The sequence below is a fragment of the Erpetoichthys calabaricus genome, chromosome 5, assembly GCF_900747795.2.
Source record: "Erpetoichthys calabaricus chromosome 5, fErpCal1.3, whole genome shotgun sequence".
NCBI lineage: Eukaryota > Metazoa > Chordata > Cladistia > Polypteriformes > Polypteridae > Erpetoichthys > Erpetoichthys calabaricus.
The window spans coordinates 164,910,923-164,936,777 of NC_041398.2; the positions used below are offsets into that span (position 1 = coordinate 164,910,923).

At 38.6% G+C, this 25,855-nt stretch overlaps 1 protein-coding gene across 2 annotated transcripts in view; it reads right to left on the minus strand.

The window, feature by feature from the left end:
* The window catches only part of prdm5 (PR domain containing 5), a 295,484-nt gene that overhangs the window by 242,448 nt on the left and 27,181 nt on the right, over positions 1–25,855 (minus strand). For both annotated transcript variants that reach the window (XM_028802172.2, XM_028802169.2), the window contains exon 3: positions 21,765–21,887. In XM_028802172.2, the coding sequence (XP_028658005.1) occupies positions 21,765–21,887 (123 nt within the window). The remainder of the gene's footprint in view (positions 1–21,764; positions 21,888–25,855) is intronic.

A 25,855-nucleotide genomic window follows, 5' to 3' on the forward strand; every position in this document is an offset into this window, starting at 1 on the left:
ATCATAATCATCTGTAAATACATGCTCTCTTCTATTGAATTGAATTCCTTTATTGTCATTGTATGGTACAATGAGATTCAATATGCAACTCCTCCATAAACTTATTTTCCTATAAAATGATAAACAAATAATAATAACAGATAAAAAACAATGAAAAATATGAAACCCAAAGTACAATATACATGTACATATAGTGCAGATAGTGGAAATGGTTCATAAAGTGTCTCAGGTTGTGCAATATTACAGTTGTTGTGCAAGTTTACAGTGAGGTAATTGTAATTATAAGTACAAACAGTTCTACCAGGAACACTTGATGGACTAATTGAGTATGTTTCAGATGAAACTGTTTCTGAGCCTCGAGGTCCGTGCAGGAATGGCTCTGAAGCATTTGCTGGATGGGAGAAGTTCAAATAGAATATGGCATGGGTGAATGGAATCAATGCGGATGTTGGTGGCCTTCCTTGAGGCTACATCATGTACTATAAATGTACTCCAGGACTGGAAGCTGTATCCTGATAATTCTCTGCTCTCTCAACACAACCTGCTGTAGGCTTTAATAACCAACCACAATTCATGTAAAAAATCCAGACAATGAGGAATAAATACGAATAATTTAATTACCATTTCATCTCATGATGTGCACTTTACTAAAACTATAACAACAGACTATAGATTAAATAAAAAATCCTCACAAAGCAGAACTAATATGAATAACTTAATTATCATTTTGAACAGCTGAAATGCTCCGCCAGTTCAGTTCTGTTCTTCCGAGACCTTAAATATGGCCTTATTAAATGCTAGTGCATTAACCACTGAATTAAAACCTTTTCCATCACCGAACTTATTAGTGATTGGAAAATCGACTTACATTAAGTGAAATGCGGCTTAGCTCTGATGGTGCGGCTGTTTTAATTGAATCTGCACCTCCCAATTACAGCTTCACTCATGTGGTTCACCAAAGTAAGAAAGGTTGCGGTATAACAAGTATTTATTTGAGTCGTTTAAAGTGTAAAGATGTTGGCTTTGGTACATTCATGTCTTTTGAGTATCTTGCCGTTGTTATTCAAGGAGTTTCTCGGTCTCTAGTATTGTCCATGTATAGTCCTCCTAAATTTAATGTGTCTTTCTTTGAGGAATTCTCAGACTTAGTGTAAAATTTTGGCAAATCCATATGCAGACAGATGATCCGCTGTGGCAATCCCTAACAGGAGCAGCCGAAAGAATAAGAAAAAGAAGCGTCAATTATAATAATTAAGTATGACAAGTTCCTAATAGTTGATAATCAATGTGACCCGAAAGCAAAAGAATTCATGAATCTCCTGCACACTTTTGATCTGAGCCAGCACGTTAGTTAGCCAATACTCAAAGGGGGGCACACGTTGGATTTAGTGATTACTAAAGGATTAAAAGTGGATGTGAGGCAGATCGTGGATATCGGATTATCAGACCATTTTCTCTTAATACTTGATAGATAGATAGATAGATAGATAGATAGATAGATAGATAGATAGATAGATAGATAGATAGATAGATAGATAGATAGATAGATAGATAGATAGATAGATAGATAGATAGATAGACAGACAGACAGACAGACAGACAGACAGACAGACAGACAGACAGACAGACAGACAGACAGACAGACAGACAGACAGACAGATAGTTAGTTTATTAATCCCAAGGGGAAATTCACATACTCCAGCAGCAGCATACTGATGATAAAAAAAACAATATTAAATTAAAGAGTGATAAAAATGCAGGTAATATAGACAATAACTTTGTATAATGTTAACATTTACCAATGCCCCTCCCCCCCCCCCCCCCCCCCCCCCATCCCACGTGGAACTGAAGAGTTGCATACTGTGTCGCATACTATAGTCTGTCAGTGGAGCAGGACATTGACAGCAGTCTGTCGCTGAAGCTGCTCCTCTGTCTGGAGATGATACTCTTTAGTGGATGCAGTGGATTCTCCATGATTGACAGAAGCCTGCTGACATTTTACATTTGTAGTGTATACTACAATAGTGATAATAATGTAAATAGTAAGGTGGAAAATTTTAATGCTAAAGTGAGAACTGCCATTGACATAGTTGCTCCTGAAAAGACAGTTACAAAATCCTCCAGCACTATTACACCATGGAAGACCCAAAGCGTGTCTGATTTAAATGTCCATCTTGAGAGGCGGTGCTACTTCTCTAAATAATAAATAACATTCCTATTAATCCAAGAGTTTTATTCTCTACTATTGATTGTTTGCTCAATCCAGGTCACTTAATGGAATGCCTACAAAAAAAGTGCTAGTGAAACTTGTGAGGCTTTTGCTACATTTTTTAATCACAAAATTAATTAAATTAGAAATAATATAGTACATCCCCCAATACCAATCCTATTAAATCCCATTATTCCATTTTAAGCTAATTAAATTCTTTCACAAGGATAGATTTACCTGTTCTATATAAAATAATTTCTCAACTGATACTCTCCACCTGCATCCTTGACCCAATACCAACAAGCTTTTTCAAAGAAGCATCCGACGTGCTAATTGATAGTGTGCTTCACATAGTAAATTCATCATTAGATACAGGGTCTTCCCAGACTGTCTTAAGACTGCTGTTGTTAAAACCCTACTTACTGCGCAGCTAAATGATCACTTGAAAAAACATTCTATTCTTGACTAATTCTGTCAGGTTTTACAACAAATCAGTGTACAGAAACTGCACTCAAAGTAGAAAATGACTTGCAGGTTAATGTGGACAGTCTGTTTATCTGTTCTCATCCGCTTAGATCTGAGTGCAGCACCTGATACTATTCATCACAACATTCTTATAAATCACCTTAGGCAGTGGGTAGGCCCCTGTGGCAATGGCTTAAATTGGTTTAAGTCTTACTCTTTTTTATTTTATTGATTTTATTAAAATCAAATAACATTCCATACAAATAACCCAAGTTTTACAAAAGTAGGTTTGAAAAAATTCAACCCCCACCTCTGAGAAAGAGAGTTAGGCCAGCAGAGTAAAACTTTAAGCTAGTAAAAAATAAGTAAATAGATAAATTAATAAATGAATAAAGATAAATGGAGTAAAAGAGGGGAGAAAACCTGCTTCCTCAATTTAAATGCTTATTCTAAAATGCTTTTGATTAGAATTTGTTTTTAGTCGACTAGATTACTGTCACGCTCTCACCTAAAATGACATCAATAGGTTGCAACTAGTGCAGAATGCAGCTGCCAGAATCTTAACTAGGAAAAGAAAATCCGAGCATATCCCTCCAGTTTTGATGTCAATACATTGGTTACCCGTGCCATTTAGAATTGACTTTAAGATACTGTTTATGGTTTACAAAGCCTTACATAATCTCGCACCATCCTTTCAGAATGCCTTTCACCTTATAGTCCAAATCGTAACCTTAGATCTTCAAATAAGTGTTTGCTTATAATTCCAATAGGTAAACTTAAAAGAAGTGGTGAGGCAGCCTTCTGCTATTATGCACCTAAAATCTGGAATAGCTTACCGATAAAAATTTTCCAGGCTAATATGGTGGAGCACTTAAAAAAACTAATAATGCTATAAACCCATTATTTTAATATGGCTTTCCCATAGCTTCATTTTAGTGTAACCCTGATATTCTGTATATGCATTTAATTATCGTCTCTATCATGGCTCAGCAATGCATACTAACCCTTACTTTCTCTGCTGTTCTTTTTCCAGTTTTCCGTGGTGGCGATTTGTGGCACCACCACCTGATCAAGGCACCATACAGTACCTACATTGATGGATTGAAGGCCAGATACCCACATGATCAGCAACATCTTGAAGCCCACGTGAAGCCTGAAAGCCATGAGGGCTGATTTAGATCATTTATGTTAGGCAGAATGCCCAGTGGGGGCTGGGCAGTCTTGTGTCCTTGGAACCCCTGCAGATTTTTATTTTTTTCTGTCCTTCTGGCCATCGGACTTTACTTTATTTTTTGTTACTTAGTATTGCCTAATCTTATTTTTAAATAATAACCTTTTCTTTCTTTATCTTGTAAAGTACTTTGAGCTACATCATTTGTATGAAAATGTGCTATATAAATAAATGCTGTTGTTGTTGTAGAGCTTTCGAATCAGCTGCTGTGTAGCTGTGATACTAGTACCACACACAAATACAAAGGGTAAAAGTACTCTCAGTGATGCATTGAGAGTAACAACGCTAAAGCAGCTATGGTATTTGGAATAGTTTGGCCATTCTGTGCACCATTATATTGTTACAGAATGATTACAATCAAGTGCCTTAGATTTGTAAACAATATGCAATTAATTTCAGTGTATCTGATAAAGCCTGTGTTATAGATGTGAATCTAAAAAAGAAAGGGAAACAACACATAAATAGTAGCACTGCTTTGGCGCTGCGTGCCGCCAGTTTGTAAAACTGATCAGAAAAGTGTGCACGCATGGTGTGAGGCAAAAGATGTTTTATTTGAAATGTATAAAAGTGTGTATGGATGGTGTGAGGCTGCTGTGAAAATGTGTGGCTTTATGCCAAGTTTATTTTTTAAACATCTTGAAGTGTGGAAATGGGTGTAAGCAACATTTTTGTGTGCACACATCGTTTATACATGAGGCCACTGTAGTATAAACACAATGATAGAACAACGATTTCTCACAAAGGATGATGGTGAACTGTAGACAAAAAAAATATAGTCCTGGCCTACAACTGTTATTTAAACCCAGGGATCTACCCTAGATCTTTAGCCTACAGAACAGAATTGGATCCCAACTTTGCATTGTGCAAATTTAACATCCATTAACCACAAGTGTATAATGCATTCCATTCATTCTTGATTCTAGCCTCATGTTTTGAACTGCCAGGACAGGCTTGTACTCCACACAACTCTAAAACATTTTAGAAAATCCTATGAACCTGTGAGATTAACAAATGGATAGCTGTGTGGATGCAAGAAATTTGACTCTGTCAAGCTAGTTTAAATAGGTCTCCATATCAAGGTTTTCAGCAAAAGATGCTTCATTTGAAATGTATAAAACTATGTAACTAAATTCTGGACTAACAGCTCAGCAGGGATTTTGCTTAGTACTTTCTATCAATAATATAAGTCCTAAGCTTTAGATTTTCATCACATTTTGCCGCAAAACTATAATAAAAGTCTAACCATTCAAAAAATAACTTCAGTAATGGTTATCTACCTGTTATAAAACATTACAAACAATTTCATTACTGAAGTCCAGAGAAATCTCACCCTAAATATAGACAAAGGAAAAATTCAAAAATGAAACATTTCTTTCCAAAACAGCTTAAATATTTGCGCACTAGAATCTTTAAGAATTATGCCACTAATCCTGTAGCTTTAATTGCATCTGCAATTAATTAAAAGGAACAGTATAGTTAATAATAATTTTATATTTTGTAATAAGCAAAAGTCATACTTTTAAGGCGTAACTTAATTTATGACCTTACAATTAAGAGTATCTATGACAATATTAAACTGAAAACAAAAAATAAACTGTAAATAATGAACATAACATCATTTCAAATAACAATTTGTCCTTGTCTTTAACATCCATTTATCCGGCCTTTTTTCTAAAAAAATTAAAGCTGGAAAGCAAAAGTTTTGAAAACGTTACTTAAAATATTTTAAAGGTTCCCATATCATACAATAAAGTCAATATTCTGTTTTTTCTGGCTCTAAATTAAAATAAATACATGTTGAGTAATTTAAATGGGCAACTTACAATTCCTTATTAAGAAATAATTGCCAACGAGAAGGAAGCAAAATTATTATTTAGTATACAATTCTCTGTTGTCATTAATACAGAAATTTACCTTTCAGCAGTTAATATATTTCTCTTCTTCAAGCATCATAAATATTTTAGATTTTCATAACTTACACATTCTAAAATATGCAAATATGTGTATAGCCTATGGTGAGGTAATTCAAAATATTTCATAATTCAGTAATTACTGAGATGTACACATTTATCACTTTTTTTTTTTAATTCTTCTCAGCTGTTTAAAAAGAACAAACTTGCACTAAACTCTGCATTTTTTCCTTCTGCCTCTTAAATCTAGGCTAAGTGTGCACTGAAATAGAGGTGTACAGGTATCCTGTGGGATGCAACATAAAATTTGTAGGCACTAAACCCTTTCATTGCCACGTGTGATCAGAATTGTGCTCACAGGTCAAATGTGGGCTAACAACCTCTTTATAATATTAAATAAAACTCCAGTACAAAAAATCTTCTTTAAACCATAACATTATAAACATGTGTCTTTTTTACATAGTAAAAATCCAATTGTAATGCTGTTATATTAATAAAGTAATTTCTAACTGCTAGATTACTTAAAGCATATTGAGAAAATGAGGCTAGAAGATGTCCAAAGGACAATTAAGACAAGTCAGTGCAGTACAATACACGATGAGCTTAGATATTTGGGCCAGGTTTTCATGGAACGGAGATAAACCTGCTGCATTGTAACAAATTTGGGAAAGTTTTAAAGTACAATGGGTACAGGCACATCCAACGTACTATGGTATGACTGGTGACAACTCTCTCTGATGACTGATTTTCTCTCTCTCTCTCTCTCTCTCTCTCTCTCTCTCTCTCTCTCTCTCTCACTCACTCACTCACTCAGGCGGAAGCACCGAGCGTAGCAGCGAGTGGAAGCACAGAGCAGCGGCGTCTCCCACAGGTATGTAGCCCTTCGCAAACACCCGATCAAGTTCATCTGAAGTAAAGCCGGCAGCTGACCAGTAGAAACAACTGGCAGAAAGAAACTAAAGTCGATCGCTCAGCGGGTGGTGGAAACTTAAAGCCGACGGTCTCTGAAGCAGAAAGCACTTAAGTAACTACAGAAAACGGAGAAGATGACATCAACACTAAACGTAGGTTTCTTCCATTTTTCCCTACTAGGTTTTTTTGGGAGTTTTTCCTTGTCTTCTTAGAGAGTCAAGGCTGGGGGGCTGTCAAGAGGCAGGGCCTGTTAAAGCCCATTGCGGCACTTCCTGTGTGATTTTGGGCTGTACAAAAATAAACTGAATTGTATTGTATTGTACTGTACTATGACACATTTCTTTAGCGTTCCACAGCCATGCCAAATTGTGTTTTGGTTAGAAGCAAGATGTGTTTCCTCCTAGCATTAAGCAAGAAACTGTAGCAAACATGTTGGCTAAGACATGTGTGCCTCTGAACTTGTAGCCAGCACAGACTTTGTGCAGGTTATATATAGTCCACACATTTGCACTTGGGAGTCAACCAAAGGGACCAGAAAACACCAATTCCATGCCAGACCAGGGGGCCGGCAGGATGCACTAAACCTCTCTCTTTTCTCTCTGCAGACCGAATACGAGAAATCCTGCCTGTCCCAGCCCTGAGGACGTCAATTTCTGGGAACAGACTATAAAAACCCCTTGGCTGAAGGATTTTCCACGAAGACTATAAAGCCTTCATGAAAGACATTATTGACAAGGGTTATGCTGTCAAGGTACCCAAAGAAAGCCTGAATTGCAATGTAAGTAGGGTGTGGTACATTCCACATCATGGCGTGTTATCATTCAAAGAAAAATGAGATTTGAGTGGTATTTGATTGCACAGCCACCTACCAGGGGTCTTCACTTAATGAGCAATTATTGAAAGGTCCTGACCTAACTAATACCCTAGTCGGTGTCCTTACAAGATTCAGAAAGGAGCCAGTAGCATTAATGGCAAACATTAAGTCAATGTTCTACCAAGTTAAAGTCCCAGATAAAGACACTGATCTTTTATGCTTTTTATGGTGGCCTGAAGGTAAAGACCTGGAGGAATTTAAAATGACAGTACATCTTTTTGGTGCTACTTCTTCACCCAGTTGTGTTTCTTCTGCTTTACATAGAACAGCTGAAGATGCCCTAGAAATATTCCCTGAGGAAGCTGTTAACACCATACTCAATAAAAACAGAAATATTATATCCAGAAGAGTACTTGGTTAGTTACATAGTACTTCTAATAATAATCTCTATCCGTGTAAGCAGTCCCAACCTGAGACAAGAAGGGGCCAATGCCATTAACAGCATTAACAGGTCAGAGGAGTATAAAGATAAGGAGCTCCAAACCAGACCAAATCTGACAAAAATTTCTTACAGTGTGTAGTGCTGCCACATAAATATAAGATGTTTTTCTGCTGTCGATCGGGTGTTGTGGAGATCATTCTTATATTCGGAGATTGACAGCGGTGCCCCAGAGGTGGAACTTCTGGTTTCATTTTTTTCTTTCGGGGAGTGATTTACATAAAGCGTGCCGTTTTAAAGAGAGAAGAAAAAAAGAAGAGGAGGCAGAAAAAGAGAATCGGAGAGAAAAAATAGATCAGCTACTGCACGGGCCATGTAACGAAATCCAGGAGCTCCTGCAGCCCTATCAGAAGGTGGAAGTGATTCTTTTGATCGGGGAATTGAACGTTCTGCTATTTCCTATGGACTCGGGTGAGCTATATCAAAGGACTTACTGTATTGTATCATGGCGCAAGACTGACTGTATGTCTTTTATGGTGAAGATTTGATTGCAGCTAGGAGTCCGCAATTGACAGAACTCCTCATTTCGCCTGCCGGCATCAGGGGGACAGAACTGTGGACAACTGTGGACCTATTTACAATCTCTGGAAGGGGAACTGGGGGAAGGAATATTGTTATTGTATATATATATGTATATATTTGTAGCGCCACATATAAAGGTTATTTAGGGTGGGGGGGTATATGTAAGGGATTGTATTCTTTTTTTATTTTATGTAATATATTCTTTATGTGATGATAAAGATTGACTATTAGTTTTTTTGTGGGATATAAATGCATCGGCATTAAGGGACTGAACCGTGTAGAATAAGGGGTATACGGGGAAATTTATTGGGATGTGATATTGGCCTATCCTTTTATCATCTACCGTCACCTTGGACAGATTAGCGGTAGCAATCGTCTCGTGTCAGCGTGTGAGACAAATTGTTAAAACTGGGTATTCAAGTTTCGTTATAGCATCATCATGCACTTATTATGTTTGATTCAATGACTGTTAAAGTAACAGGGTGAACCGGTGACTCCAGTACCTCGTAAGGTCACGCCACATACAATTTTCTTTTAATGGGTATGTAAAATTAGTCATATAAAGTTAAGGTAGGAGTATCAATTGGAAAACAAGGAAATGACACCCATATTACTTTTTAATATGTCATATAAAAATTGTTGGAAGAAAAAAGTTTCTTTCGGGCTGTTTTATCCTATTACTCATTTTAATTGCTAAAGTGTTACAAGTCTCTCTACCAATGTCATTTTGTACCTGTAGGTTTTACTACACATTACAAACTGTTCATCCACTCACCCCTTTCTAACTCTCTTATCCAGCACAGGGTAATGGGTAGCAGGTGCCTATGCCAACAAAATTGGACACTAAGGAAAAATCCTAGCCAACTTGCCAAGCCAATGCAGGTCAAATTTAAACTCAAACACCGACTCGCACTAATACTAGGCCAATTTTCAACAATTAACTGAAGACGTCTTTGGGATGTGTCAAGAAGTCTGACTTACAAAGGAAGATTATGCAAACTTGTATAAACACTGTACAGGCCAGGATTCAAGCCTAGGATTCTGTAGGTGTGAAGGATCAGAATTGTACTCACATGCACCCAATTAAAATACTGTACATAGTTAAAGGTTTAGAAAGGCCTTCTCATCAAATGCTAGATTGATAATAATGGTAATCTATTTATTCTGTCATCAGAATCAAACCTGTGAATATCAATACAACTCTCCTTGAAAATATTAGTAAAATTACACTGACATGATTAATGTTCCAAAAAAATATTTATAAATAATACTACTCTGCATATCAAAGAAGATATAAGTTATAAGTTTATAAAAATGCAAAACAACTTAATAAAGATTAGTCAATGACATTGTTAATACTGCTGCAATATCTGTAATTCCATATTTGAAAGTAAAATATTTTCATTTTAAGTGACTATGCACTTGAGCGGCTTAGGCTCAAGTGAAATTTAAAAAAAAAAAAGAATTAAGCTTCTTAAATAAATTTGGCTTTACAACTTAAGCAGAGGATGACATTTATCTTTAAAAAACAGTTGCCTGTTCCACAGAGATAATCTGGTATAGATTAGATACTTTTGTTATGAAAATATTATACTGTAATAATTTTGAAATTACATACTTTCCAAACTGAGATGAGCAAAATACATTACATTATAGTTCTAAGAACATATATGGATGTTTCAATTGATGATGAACTTAAAAACATGTAAAAATGCAACAGTGCTGGATCAATACTAAAATTTTGACATTGATACTTATATGAGCGTTAGCAACTCAGTACCGGTACCAAAATGATACAGAAGCAAAAAAAACAGATATATTTGCATTTTTCATAAAATAAAATGCAAAATAAATGCCTTCACTCCAAAAAAGTATTGATAAAACATAACATATACTGCAATATCAGAATAGTTGTGCATGTAATTAATTTTAAATATTGTAATGATGAAAACACAACTAATAATAATAATAATAATAATAATAATAATAAAACAAACCCAGCCACAGGGGATGCACAAACCAGTGTGTTTCTTCATGCCAGTCCCAAGCCCAGATAAATGGGGAGGGTTACGTCAAAAAGGGCATCCGGTGTAAAATTTTGCCAAATCAATATGCGGACAATACAAATTTCCATACCGGATCGGTAGGACCGCCACCAGTACTGTTAGCCAACATGGTGCTGGCAAAAATTGGGCTACTGTTTGCCGAAGAAGAGGGGGGAGATGTGTCCGGAGGCAGGAGAAGAGGAGGAAAGTAAAGAGAGTGGAACTGAGGGTAGGAACTTTCAATGTTGGCAGTATGAATGGTAAGGGGAGAGAGTTAGCAGATATGATGGAGAGAAGGAAAGTTGATATATTGTGTGTACAAGAGACTAAATGGAAGGGGAGTAAGGCCAGGTGGATCAGATGTGGATTCAAATTGTTCTATTATGGTGTGGATGGGAGGAGAAATGGGTTAGAGGTTATTCTGAAGGAACGGTATGTCAAAAGTGTTTTGGAGGTGAAAAGAGTGTCAGAGTAATGATTATGAAGCTGGAAATTGGAGGTGTGATGATGAATGTTGTTAGTGAATATGCCCGGCAAGTTGGGTGTGCAATACAGGAGAAAGAAGATTTTTGGAGTGAGTTCTATGAACTGATGAACACTGTGCCCAAGGGACAGAAAGTGGTTATTGGAGCGGATTTCAATGGACATGTTGGTAAAGGGAACAGAAGAGATGAGGAGGTGATGGGTAGGTATGGTGTCAAGGAGAGGAATGAAGAAGGATAGTGAATTTTGCCAAAAGGATGGACATGGCTATGGTGAATACATATTTTAAGAAGAGGGAGGAACACAGGGTGACGTACAAGAGTGGAGGAAGATGCACACAGGTAGATTACATCCTATGCAGAAGAGTCAATCTGAAGGACACTGAAGACTGCAAAGTGGTGGCAGGGGAAAGTGTCGTTAAGCTGCATAGAATGGTGGTCTGTAGGATGATGTTGGAGATCAAGAAGAGGAAGAGAATGAGGGCACAGCCAAGGATCAAATGGTGGAATCTGAAAAAGGAAGACTGCAAGGTTGAGTTTAGGGAGAAGGTGAGACAGGCACTTGGTGGTAGTGAAGAGTTACCAGACAATTGGAAAACTACAGCAGATTTAGTTAGGGTGACAGCAAGAAGGGTGTTTGGCGTGACATCTGGACAGAGGAATAAGGAAAAGGAAACCTGATGGTGGAATGGGGAAGTACAGGAGAGTATACAGAGGAAGAGGATGGCGAAGAAGTGGGATAGTCAGAGTGATGCAGAAAGTAGACAAGAGTACAAGGAGATAAGGCGCAAGGTGAAGAGAGAGGTGGCGAAGGCTAAAGAAAAGGTATATGATGAGTTGAATGAGAGGTTGAACACTAAGGAGGGAGAAAAGGACCTGTACTAGCAGGTTAGGGTGATAAAGGATAAAGATGGAAACGTACTCACAAGCGAGGAGAGTGTGTTGAGCACATGGTAAGAGTACTTTGAGAGGCTGATGAATGAAGAGAACGAGAGAGAGAAGAGGTTGGATGATGTGGAGATAGTGAATCAGGAAGTGCAACAGATTAGAAAGGAAGAAGTAAGGACAGCAATGAAGAGGATGAGAAATAGAAAGGCCGTTGGTCCAGATGTCATACCTGTGGAAGCATGGAGGTGTTTAGGAGATATGGCAGTGGAATTTTTAACCAGATTATTTAATGGAATCTTGGAAACTGAGAGGATGCCTGAGAAATGGAGAAAAAGTGTACTGGTGCCGATATTTAAGAATAAGGGGGATGTGCAGGACTGTTGTAACTACAGGGGGATAAAATTGATGAGCCACAGCATGAAGTTATGGGAAAGAGTAGTGGAAGCTAGGTTAAGAAGTGAGGTGATGATTAGTGAGCAGAAGTATGGTTTCACGCCAAGAAAGAGCACCACAGAAGCAATGTTTGCTCTGAGGATGTTGATGGAGAAGTATAGAGAAGGCCAGAAGGAGTTGCATTGCATCTTTGTGCACCTGGAGAAAGCATACAGTGCATCCGGAAAGTATTCACAACGCATCACTTTTTCCACATTTTGTTATGTTACAGCCTTATTCCAAAATGGATTAAATTAATTTTTTTCCTCAGAATTCTACACACAACACCCCATAATGACAACGTGAAAAAAGTTTACTTGAGGTTTTTGCAAATTTATTAAAAATAAAAAAACTGAGAAATCACATATACATAAGTATTCACAGCCTTTGCTCAATACTTTGTCGATGCACCTTTGGCAGCAATTACAGCCTCAAGTCTTGTTGAATATGATGCCACAAGCTTGGCACACCTATCCTTGGCCAGTTTCGCACATTCCTCTTTGCAGCACCTCTCAAGCTCCATCAGGTTGGATGGGAAGCGTCGGTGCACAGCCATTTTAAGATCTCTCCAGAGATGTTCAATCGGATTCAAGTCTGGGCTCTGGCTGGGCCACTCAAGGACATTCACAGAGTTGTCCTGAAGCCACTCCTTTGATATCTTGGCTGTGTGCTTACGGTTGTTGTCCTGCTGAAAGATGAACCATCGCCCCAGTCTGAGGTCAAGAGCGCTCTGGAGCAGGTTTTCATTCAGGATGTCTCTGTACATTGCTGCAGTCATCTTTCCCTTTATCCTGACTTGTCTCCCAGTTCCTGCCGCTGAAAAGCATCCCCACAGCATGATGCTGCCACCACCATGCTTCACTGTAGGGATGGTATTGGCCTGGTGATGAGCGGTGTCTGGTTTCCTCCAAACGTGACGCCTGGCATTCACACCAAAGAGTTAAATCTTTGCCTTATCAGACCAGAGAATTTTCTTTCTCATGGTCTGAGAGTCCTTCAGGTGCCTTTTGGCAAACTCCAGGCGGGCTGCCATGTGCCTTTTACTAAGGAGGGGCTTCCGTCTGGCCACTCTACCATACAGGCCTGATTGGTGGATTGCTGCAGAGATGGTTGTCCTTCTGGAAGGTTCTCCTCTCTCCACAGGGTTCTTGGTCACCTCCCTGACTAAAGCCCATCTCCCCCGATCGCTCAGTTTAGACGGCCGGCCAGCTCTAGGAAGAGACCTGGTGGTTTCGAATTTCTTCCACTTACGGATGATGGAGGCCACCGTGCGCATTGGGACCTTCAAAGCAGCAGAAATTTTTCTGTAACCTTCCCCAGATTTGTGCCTTGAGACAATCCTGTCTCGGAGGTCTACAGACAATTCCTTTGACTTCATGCTTGGTTTGTGCTCTGACATGAACTGTCAACTATGGGACCTTATATAGACAGGTGTGTGCCTTTCCAAATCATGTCCAATCAACTGAATTTACCACAGGTGGACTCCAATTAAGCTGCAGAAACATCTCAAGGATGATCAGGGGAAACAGGATGCACCTGAGCTCAATTTCGAGGTTCACAGCAAAGGCTGTGAATACTTATGTACATGTGCTTTCTCAATTTTTTTATTTTTAATAAATTTGTAAAAACCTCAAGTAAACTTTTTTCATGTTGTCATTATGGGGTGTTGTGTGTAGAATTATGAGGAAAAAAATGAATTTAATCCATTTTGGAATAAGGTTGTAACATAACAAAATGTGGAAAAAGTGATGCGCTGTGAATACTTTCCGGATGCACTGTATATTGTATGAAGAAGTCAGGAGTGGCAGAGAAGTATGTAAGAGTTGTACAGGATATGTATGAGGGAAGTGTGACAGTGGTAAGATCTGCGGTAGGAGTGACTGATGCATTCCAGGTGGAGGTGGGATTACATCACGGATCGGCTCTGAGCCCTTTCTTATTTGCAATGGTGATGGACAGGTTGACAGATGAGATTAGACAGGAGTCCCTGTGAACTATGATGTTTGCTGATGACATTGTGATATGTAGTGATAGTAGAGAGCAGGTTGAGGAGACCCTGGAGAGGTGGAGATATTCTCTAGAGAGGAAAGGAATGAAGTCAAGTAGGAACAAGACAGAATACATGTGTGTAAATAAGTGGGAGATCAGTGGAATAGTGAGGATGTAGGGAGTAGAGCTGGCGTAGTTGGATGAGTTTAAATACTTGGGATCAATAGTACAGAGTAATGGGGATTGTGGAAGAGAGGTGAAAAAGAAAGTGCAGGCAGTATGGGTCGAGAAGAGTGTTAGGAGTAATTTGTGACAGAGGGGTATCAGCAAGACTGAAAGGGAAGGTCTACAGATTGGTACTGAGACCAGCTATGTTACATTGGTTGGAGATGGTGGCATTGACCAGAAAGCAGGAGACAGAGCTGGAGGTAGCAAAGTTAAAGATGCTAAGATTTGCACTGGGTGTGACAAGGATGGATAGGATTAGAAATGAGTACATTAGAGGGTCAGCTCAAGTTGAACAGTTGGGAGATAAAAACAGAAAGGTAAGATTGTGTTTGTTTGGACATGTGCAGAGGAAAGATGCTGAGTATATTGGGAGAAGGATGCTAAGGATAGAGCTGCCAGGGAAGAGGAAAAGAGGAAGGCCTAAGAAGAAGTTTATGGATGTGGTAAGAGAGCACATGCAGGTGATGGGTGTAACAGAACAAGATGCAGAGGACAGAAAGATATGGAAGAAGATGATCCGCTGTGGCAACCCCTAACGGGAGCAGTCGAAAGAAGAAGAAGAATACAACACTTCCAATGCTCAACTACTAACAGAGACTGAAATCTCTGATTAATTTCATTGAGACACCTTATACAGCACTAAGCATTTGTGACACACCAACCCTGATACTATCACCTGATGTTATTTTTTAAAGAAATAATTAAAATACAGTTGGAAAATAATTCATGACACTTAAAACTTAAATCTGGACCAAACTCCACTTCAAAAATGTCCTGGGGGTCTTAAATTATATCACTGAAATGCACATTAATTTAAAAAGAGTGTGCAATACAGAGGCTACACTGTGGATTAATAATCTTTAGGCTTGAACTAGTTCTGTGTGTGGCTGTTCATCAAACAAACTCAAGAAAGGTTTCATTGTGAACTCATAATGTGTGAAAATATTGCACTTATTAACCCATCAAAATTCATTAATCTTAACTTTTTGTTTTTAATGTGTATACAATTTCATAACTGTCAAGGTCAGAGCCACTGAAATATCTCAGGATGAGCAAGGGATAAATGCTTAGAAAAATTCCATACGTTGCCTTCTGCTTGTCACACAGACACAGCACCACTATGGAGATGGATTACTGCCAAAAATCTGTATGCAGGCACCACACATTTTGTAAGCATCCTTACAACCCTTGCAGATAATCAGCATGCCTGGTCTGTGCTCTCTGTGGCTTTTTTTAAAAGACATGGTGCTTACTTTAGTAGTAGTACTAATAGTAGTGAATATGGTGTGTTCGTTGGTGACCTTGTTTGTCAAATATTTTCCTGGGAATTTGCCATGTAGCTGACTTATGGGATACAAGTGCCCCATGATACTTTGCAGGCCAATATGACATTTCAGAGTTTTAGCAGCCATGTGCATTAAACCATGCTTACTGCAGGGTAGTTGCCGACATAGCCATCACTAGATTGCAGGCACATAAGGGAAAAAAAATAAAATAAATGCCTGCTTGACAGTGGTGCACTGTATTTTCCACCATCTCTAAACACACTCATTTCATCAAAAAGAAAACAAACTTTTCTACTCACTGTTGTTTCAAACCCCCAGATGTATACCGCATATGTATTTAAAAAAGTAAATAAAAAAAAAAAAAGTACTTTCATTTGAGGGGTACATTAGCTTACTATAATGAAAATATTACAAATACTGTCACCAGATATGTAACAGTGATGCCTGCAAATTAGCCATGTGATGAGCTACTATCCAAAAAAAGATTTAAAGGAGCGCTCCTCCTACCCTCATCAAAAACCACAGGACACACTATGAAATAATAAAAACAATGATTTATTACTATTTAAAAGGAGTTTTATCTTGTTGAAACTATTTGCACAGATTAATCAGAATCAAAACATACAGCTGCAGTCACAGTTTTGTCAAACAATGGAATGAGCTAGTCCCATGCTAATGCTTTGTGGCACTGCCAATGTGTGTCCCATAAGTGCAACTCTGTGAAAGCAATGATCCACATTTTATTTATTTATTGGTAGTTTGTGGTTGTGTGTTGTTTTTTGCTTGTGGCATTTCTTTCGTTTATGTTTTTTGTTGTTTGCACAATGATGCAGTGTTTAGCACTGCTGCCTCACATCCATCCATCCATCCATCCATCATTCCTCTTCCGCTTATCCGAGATCGGGTCGCGGGGGCAGCAGCTTGAGCAGAGATGCCCAGACTTCCCTCTCCCTGGCCACTTCTACTAGCTCTTCTGGGGGAATCCCGAGGCATTCCCAGGCCAGCCGAAAGACACAGTCCCTCCAGCGTGTCCTGGGTCAAACAGGACATCATCATCTGCAAAAAGCAGTGACCCAATCCTGAGCCCACCAAACCGGACCCCCTCAACGCACTGGCTGCGCCTAGAAATTCTGTCTATAAAAGTTATGAATAGAATCGGTGACAAAGGGCAGCCCTGGCGGTGTCCAACTCTCACTGGAAACGGGTTCAATTTACGGCCAGCGATGCGGACCAAGCTCTGACACCGGTTGTACAGGGACCGAACAGCCCTTATCAGGAGGTCCGGTACCCCATACTCTCGGAGCACCCCCCACAGAACTCCCCGAGGGACACGGTCAAATGCCTTTTCCAAGTCCACAAAACACATGTAGACTGGTTGGGCAAACTCCCATGCACCCTCCAGGACCCTGCCAAGGGTGTAGAGCTGGTCCACTGTTCTGCGACTAGGATGAAAACCAGTGTTCCTCCAGAATCCGAAGTTCGACTATCTGACGGACCCTCCTCTCCAGGACCCCCGAATAGACTTTTTCAGGGAGGCTGAGGAGTGTGATCCCTCCGTAGTTGGAACACACCCTCCGGTCCCCCTTCTTAAAGAGGGGGACCACCACCCCGGTCTGCCAATCCAGAGGCACTGTCCCCGATATCCATATGATGTTGCAGAGGTGTGTCAACCAAGACAGTCCTACAACATCCAGAGCCTTGAGGAACTCCGGGTATATATCTACCCCCGGGGCCCTGCCACCAAGGAGTTTTTTGACCACCTCGGTGACCTCAGTCCCAGAGATGGGGGGGCCCACTTCCGAGTCCCCAAGCTCTGCTTCCTCATTGGAAGGCATGTTAATGGGATTGAGGAGGTCTTCGAAGTACTCCCCCCACCGACCCACAATGTCCCAAGTTGAGGTCAGCAGCGCACCATCCCCACCATACACAATGCTGACACTCCACCGCTTTCCCCTCCTGAGACGCCAAATGGTGTACCAGAATCTCCTCGAAGCCATCCGGAAGTCGTTCTCCATGGCCTCCCCAAACTCCTTCCATGCCCAAGTTTTTGCCTCAGCAGCTACCGAAGCTGCATTCCGCTTGGCCTGCCAGTACCTATTAGCTGCATCCGGAGTCCCACAGGACAAAAATTGTGAATTTCCCCTTGGGATTAATAAAGTATGCAGGACTCCTTCAGCTTGACGGCATCCCTCACTGCTGGTGTCCACCAATGGGTTCGGGGATTGCCGCCACAACAGGAACCGACCACCTTACGGCTACAGCTCTGGTCAGCCGTCTCAACAATAGGGGCATGGAAAATGGCCAATTCGAACTCGATGTCCCCCACCTCCTTCGGGACGTGGTCAAAGTTCTGCCAGAGGTGGGAGTTGAAGCTACTTCTGACAGGGGACTCTGCCAGACATTCCCAGCAGACCCTCACAATACGTTTGGGCCTACCAGGCCTGACCGGCATCTTCCTCCACCATCGAAGCCAACTCACCACCAGGTGGTGATTAGTTGACATCTCCGCCCCTCTCTGCACCCGAGTGTTCAAGACATGTGGCCGCAAGTCTGACAACACGACCACAAAGTCAATCATCAAACTGAGGCCTAGGGTGTCCTGGTGCCAGGTGCACATATGGACACCCCTATGTTTGAACATGGTGTTCGTTATGGACAATCCATGATGAGCAGAGAAGTCCAGTAACAAAACACCGCTCGAGTTTAGATCGGGGGGGCCATTCCTCCCAATCACGTCCTTCCAGGTCTCACTGTCATTGCCCACGTGAGCACTGAAGTCTCCCAGCAGAACGAGGGAGTCCCCAGAAGGTGTGCCCTCTAGCACCCCCTCCAGGGACTCCAAAAAGGGTGGGTACTCCAGACTGCTGTTCGGCGCATACATGCAAACAACAGTTAGGACCCGTCCCCCCACCCGAAGGTGGAGGGAGTCTACCCTCTCATCTACTGGGGTAAACCCCAATGAACAGGCTCCAAGTCGGGGGGGCAATAAGTATGCCCACACCCGCTCGTGCCTCTCACCGGGGGCAACTCCAGAGTGGTAGAGAGTCCAGCCCCTCTCAAGAAGATTGGTTCCAGAGTCCACGCTGTGCGTTAAGGAGAGCCCGACTATATCTAGCCAGAACCTCTCGACCTCGCACACTAGCTCAAGCTCCTTCCCCTTCAGAGAGGTGACATTCCACGTCCCAAGAGCCAGCTTCTGTAGCCAAGGATCGGACTGCCAAGGTCCCCCCGCCTTTGGCCACTACCTGACTCACACAGCACCCAACCTCCTTGGCCCCTCCTACAGGTGGTGAGCCCATGGGAAGGGGGACCCACGTTGCCTCTTCTGGCTGTGCCCGGCCGAGCCCCATGGGTGTATGCCCGGCCACCAGGCGCTCGCCATCGAGCCCCACCTCCAGGCCTGGCTCCAGAGGGGGGCCCAGGTGACCCACTTCCGGTTGAGGGAAAACGCCGTCCAAAGTTTTCATTCTTCATAGTAGGCTTACTGCTGCCTCACAGCACAAATCACATAGTTGGTCTTTATAATTGGTCTAGCATAGATGGTAGAGTTTTCCCTAGCTCTCATTTCAAGGAGTTCAGAGATGTTTGAGAACATTTCCTTGATTTTGCCGAACTTGCAGCAAAATGAACTCTGCATGGTTCACTAATCACTACTTTTTAATAAGGCTGCATAAAGCAGTTTCAATCACATTTTCATGTAGTAATATTATCAAATTTTGTATAATGCTGGTATAGCACGGTTTTAAAAATTTAGTAGTTCAGTACATTCTTTAGTACCACAATAAAACACAACACCAACATGGAAGAATTAACATGTTGTGAGATAACTTGCAAATATGGAAAAGAACTATTAAAATTAAGTTTTTCCTTTTATTTTAGTAATTGTCTAATGTGTGTTTAATTCATTTTGTATTTTAAATGAATATCAGTGTACCAAAATACTGAAACTTAAGTAATGATATACACATTATTAGTGTCATCACAGACTTGATGTTGCTGCTACACTTTTCATCCATCCTCATATCTGTCCACTTCCCTCAACTGTCAAGTTTCTCGTGATTGTTGCCATATTTAGGCAATACTTCAACACTGGGTTTTCTTGTAATATCTAAAATTATTGCTTTTATTGTTTTTGCTGGAAGCAGACAACAAACTTACCTGCTCCTCTGTTCCAATTTTTGCTGAATCAGTTTAGCGAATTGTTCCATTTCTTCATCTGTAGCTATCTATATGCCATTTTTGAATTGGTAGAGTCATCCCTACTCATTTAAGTCTGGTTATCAAGCTACATGTGGAAATGTACACAGACTTATAAGTGAGAAACTGTTAAGCACTAATAGAAGTTGTCTCACAAGCAAAAACTACAAAATGGCTGAAAACCACAAAGCAATAAAATGTTAGACTAGTAGAAGTAAATGTAAGGGCAGAACAAAGTAATGTTAAGTGCACATGCCAATTTCATTAAACTTTTATCTAACCAATACTGTGCTTCTGGAGCCAAAGCCCATCCCAGCTGCACAAGGTGTAAGGCAGAAACTACCCTTACATGGGATGCTAGTTCATCTTCAGGTAAATTCATACAGGAGTCAATTTAGCGTTGCTAGTTAACCTAATATGAATATCTTTCAGCACGAGAATTATAAATATGGGAAGACAAATTATTAATCGTTAATGATTCTAGACTAAAACATACTACTTGGTAGAGGAAAGAAAGGCAAAAAAATGAAGGATTGTGATGTTAAGAAGTGGCTTTGGAGAAATGCTACTTGAAGGTTATAGAATACATTCAACTACGCAAAATGAGCAAAAAATACACTTGAAAAACACTGGTAAAAGAGAGGTAACGGTTTAATTACATTTTCTTTGACAAAAGTGCAGAAGAACAAAAAATGCAGAATCCTAGCGTAGTGCTGATTGAAGCATTAAGTATGTTAAACAAAACAAGGAGAAGACCAGCATAAATCTGGAGATCTTTGAAGAGGGCACAAATACAGTTTGAATGGGCTAGAAAAGTCAGGAAAGAATGGAAGTAGAAAAGTCACAAGGTGGAAGATTTAGAGAATCATAACAAGAGAGTGAACTAAAATGTACCTGATAACACCTGATGTGAGAAGTACTTTGAAGACATAAAGAATTTTGTGAGATGGTAGATAACTAAACAATTCAGTTGGGAAAAAAAACATACAATTTGTGTAAATTATTTTTTCCAAAAGTACTAATACCTTTTTCCTTAAAAAAATGAATGATTCTTTATGATTACTGCTTATCAAACTGACTGACAGTCTGACATAAAAAACAAGAGTTTTCAACATTTTGAAAAAAAGAACATGCATAAAATTAACTCCAACATCTGTATTATACAATGTACTACACTGATCTTTACAAGGTAATTTGCTTTAAGCATGTCTACAGTTCTTTGATATCCAATATCAGATTGGTAAACGTCTTTATCTGTAAAGTAGAGAGGGTGGGTAAATTCTTCAAAACTCTGTGGGATATTTAGTCTCATATTAGTCTCAAAGAATGTGTTGGAGACATGTTATTTCATTCCTTAATATGAAAGTACTGTGAAAACCCCCTTTTATTAAATAAAAAAGAAACTCCCTAAATTCCACAAAACATGCTGTTTTCCAAGAATCACATTTCTCATTTAGTGTCATACCTTTAAATTCTCTGGACTTTTATTATTTTATTTTCAAAAACTTAGTACAAATTCAGTTTCTTACTATACACACTGCTATCAGAAATGATGACTGGCTTCACAGGCTGTGACCATAGACAAAACAAAATCATATGTGCACACTCTTTTAAAGATAAAAAGAAGCGCAGTATCTGAAAGCAGACAACTTTACCTGAATTGCTGCCAGATTTTTTTGCTCTTGTGATGGCGCCTGATGGACAAAACGCAACCAGTTTGCATGTCTTGGATTACTAGCATCTAGAATGTAAAGCACCTCTCCTTTGCTTCCACGTACCTAGAAAAAAAAAAACAGCATTTACAAAAGAAAAATAAATGTTGTAAATTATATATTTTTTCACATGAGGCACAGATATAATTTATTATCCTCAGAGCTTTTATTTTTAATTATTTAATTATAGATCAAGTAGTGCCTCAATAGGATAACGCCTTATTATACTTACTGAAGCAATTACTGGAGTGCTCAGCTTTCCAGAAAGCAGTACTTATACTGCAATGCAGGAAAATATTAATAATTTGAGATTAAGAAAAGATAAACAAATTGAATTCTATAAAAATAAAATTACATTATAAGGTTGAAATTATATAGGTCATGTCCAAAACTGATTTTCTTTAATATGCAGAATTAGGCAGCTTTTGATAAATTCATATCCAAACTGAGATATATAACATTCTATCAGTCGACATGAATTGATACATTATCATTTTAAGTAACTCCTACCACTAATCAATAAGCATATTATGTACTGTCTCTCACAAATGAGAGAAAGATGGGCCAGTATGGCTACATCTTAATGTAATATAACTTACAGTATCATAATACTCTTAGACTCACCGAGTACAATTTGGTTTGGTTTAGTTTGAACCCAAACAGTTGCAAACAAAAGCAACCAACACACTATAACAGTATATTAAACATTCTGAAGGAATCACCAATCAATAATTAATAATCCAAAACAATCCAAATAAAGCTGACTTGGTCTGTTTGTATGCATATGTATGTTTTTTCCAACATCGCTCAAAAATTGTAGTACATATTTTCATGAAAACTGAACAATAACTCAGGGTTTATGCACACTTATTAGTTTGTCTTAAACATGTTATGTGGTGAAAGACATGATCCCTGATTAAAGCAATGTACATGTGAAATTTCTTTTTAATATTGTGCAGTCATTGATTATTGTAAAATATATTTCTTTCATATTGGCATTCTAAGTTTTCATTTACCTGTAGTTCAGTACTTTAGGATGGTACTGAGTAAACATCAGTTACTAAATGAAAGCCAAATTAATTTTACTGCAAAGGCTAATTTTCCAATGTGTCCCAAGGCTGTTAAGTGATGAGGAAGATTACAAAGGCTCTAACAGTACATTTTCACAAACTCCTTAGCCAAACAAAATTAACTCATCTAATTAAACAAGGAGTTCAATTAATTGATGTATCTCTCTCTAATTAGACACTGGTTGTAAAAAAGAAAAAATGCAGAAGACACTATAATGATTGAGGACAACTGATGAAATCATGCTACACAAAAATTAATTTGGAAAAGGAGCTGAAAAAAAAAAAACATGTTCATTTATTTTTTAAAATAATGTCTTTAGAGTTGAAAAATGTCATTTTTACTACCTGATTTTACTTTTAATGTGGGTGCCCAAACCTGACTATGTAATAATTAACAAATCTGATTTATATTATTAGTAAGTTATATTTGTTTCATTATTTTTGACTTTAGACTCCAGATGTCTTTTTTTTTTTTTAAGAAAAGTTGACCTCGGTTTTTGATTTCCACTTCTCCATTTTCCACTAGCCATATCACATTTATAAGAGGCTTTAGGTTATTATTTGCTTATGTGACACTGAAATTTACTGAGTGTTATATATAATCTAAGTGTATATGAATGCTGTTTATTTCTGTCACTGCACACAAACCAATAGGAAAAACAGATTTTAAAAAAGAGCCTGCTGACAAGTTGCTTAACTAGAAATAATACTATTATTAAAATAAATGTCAGGGTTATGACATTAGTTGCTCTAATTCTTGTCACAAAAATGATGCTGAAAGTTGTGATCTGTTAAAACAGTCATGAATAAAAACAAAGTCTGGTGAAAGACCAATAAATCATATTTTTAAGAAACCACAATATTGCCATCAATGTCTTTGCTGCACTGTGTTTTGTCTTTGTGTTTAATATCACTGTTTTATAAATATTACTCATACATACTGTATGTCATTGTTTTTAAGGTTTTGTTCATAATTTCCAGAAAGGAACAGGATAGTTTAGAGTTGCCTATGAAAAAGTCCTTATTCTCAGTCTACATGGAGACCAAATAGCCCAGCAAAAACCTAGGAAACATACATCATCACATCAAAGTGAAGGGAGAGGTACCACATATTTATATAAAAAATCTCCTCAAAAATGTTATTCTGTAGACATGGAAGTAAAAAACATGTCATGAAAAGAAAATAAGTTCCTCAAACTAGTTTGTGGTTACAGCTGGGTTTCCTTCATGGTACAGGTAGGACAGGTAGCTTGCGAACTACAAAGAGAACATAGCCCTTTCATTATTAACTGGAACTCGGGAATACTTGGAAATAACAAAGGGAACTTTAAGTAGAAAGCCCCTGGACTTTCAGAGGTCATTCCTAAGGCTAGAAGTGACTTGGGATTGTCCTCAGAGTAACTCTTGGAAGGGTTTTAAAGGACGGACCTTGCTGAAGAAAAACAACTATTGCATGTGAATGCTCAGCTGCTGAGATGCAGAAAAGCCATTTTAAAGAAAGAATGTGAAAAAAGGAGGCGTAGGAAGTGTTTAGAAAAGTACTTTTAAATGGGTCACCAGGTAGATTGGGGCTCAAGTCCTGTATAGTAATTGCTAGAAAGATACAAAAATGATTGTTCTGCCTCTGTCTACATCTGTCCTTTTGGATTTGTGTACAAGTCACAAAAATCGGACAATTACCTACACAGTTTTAGACAATTTAAACTAATATGTAAACAATAAAGTCTTACAAAGCAGTTTCTTCCTGAACGAACTGCTAAGAGGCTGCATATGTAACAGTCTAAATCCCTTTTATCATTCATACCAAATCAAAATAACTTTTTTTTAAAGTCTCTTTAAAATAGTATATACCTAGTTTTATCAAAAAAATCTTTTGAATCAAACAGATGCGCACAAACATAGCATTAACGATATTTGCTAATTCGTTTTAAAGTTAGGATTATTTTTTTGTTAACTTTGCCTGTTACTTCTTATACAAATGGCAGTTGTAAATCTCAGGACCCTAAATCCTTGGCCTTTATTGCTTTCCTGTACCACTGCAATCAGGAGTGTCCCACGCCCCACCCGTCTGACAATTTCCCACATACAAATTCTGTGAAAAGGGAAAGAGCACAAAGCATCCTATTATGTGCGGCTTAGCAGTCAGTAAATGCATGGGTTCCGAACTTCATTCTACTGGAACAACTAGCCGTTCACGTTTTTGTTTTAACCAGGATATTACTGTTCACTTTAACTACATAAGTCTATTTCTTCTGGTTATTGAAAACAACAATCACAACATTGCACAAAGATTTGATGAGCTTTATCAAAATTCTAGTCAAACAAAAAAGAACAAAAAACTTCAGCAGTAAACAATGAAAAAATAAACATATGCAATTAAATGTGTAACAGGAGATTATTTCCGACATTATGTGAATGTCTAATGAATTACTGAATCATAAACAATGATGTTCCCATGTGAGAAGTAATATGTACAACCTGCTTTACTCAGTTGAGATCTGAAAAACCATGGCAAAGTTTGATTAAAACTGAAAGCATTATTAATTGTATTTGCTGATCACAATAAAAGACTCTTAGAAGTGAAACTACTAAAAAGGCAGTTTTTGCAGTTGGTCTGATTAAAACAAAATGTCTAATTAAAGAAATTAAACGAACCAGTGCCTTCTAAATATGTATACAAGAAAAGTTTCATTTTGATATAAGATATGATTTCTAATAAAAGAAATTGATCATATATAGTGAATTATACACATTTTTTTCATACCAAAAAAAAACTGCAATTTATGCCAAGTCATCTTTATCTTTGCAATTTGCAAAACTGGATGAAATACCCTGTATATTTGAATTAGACTTTTGCAAGCCAATATGAATGTAGATTGAGAAAACAGGAGTAGTTCAGTTGATTTTCTATATGTTGTTAAATTCATTTGCATGGAATTTACTTGTAGAGTACACATAAAGCAC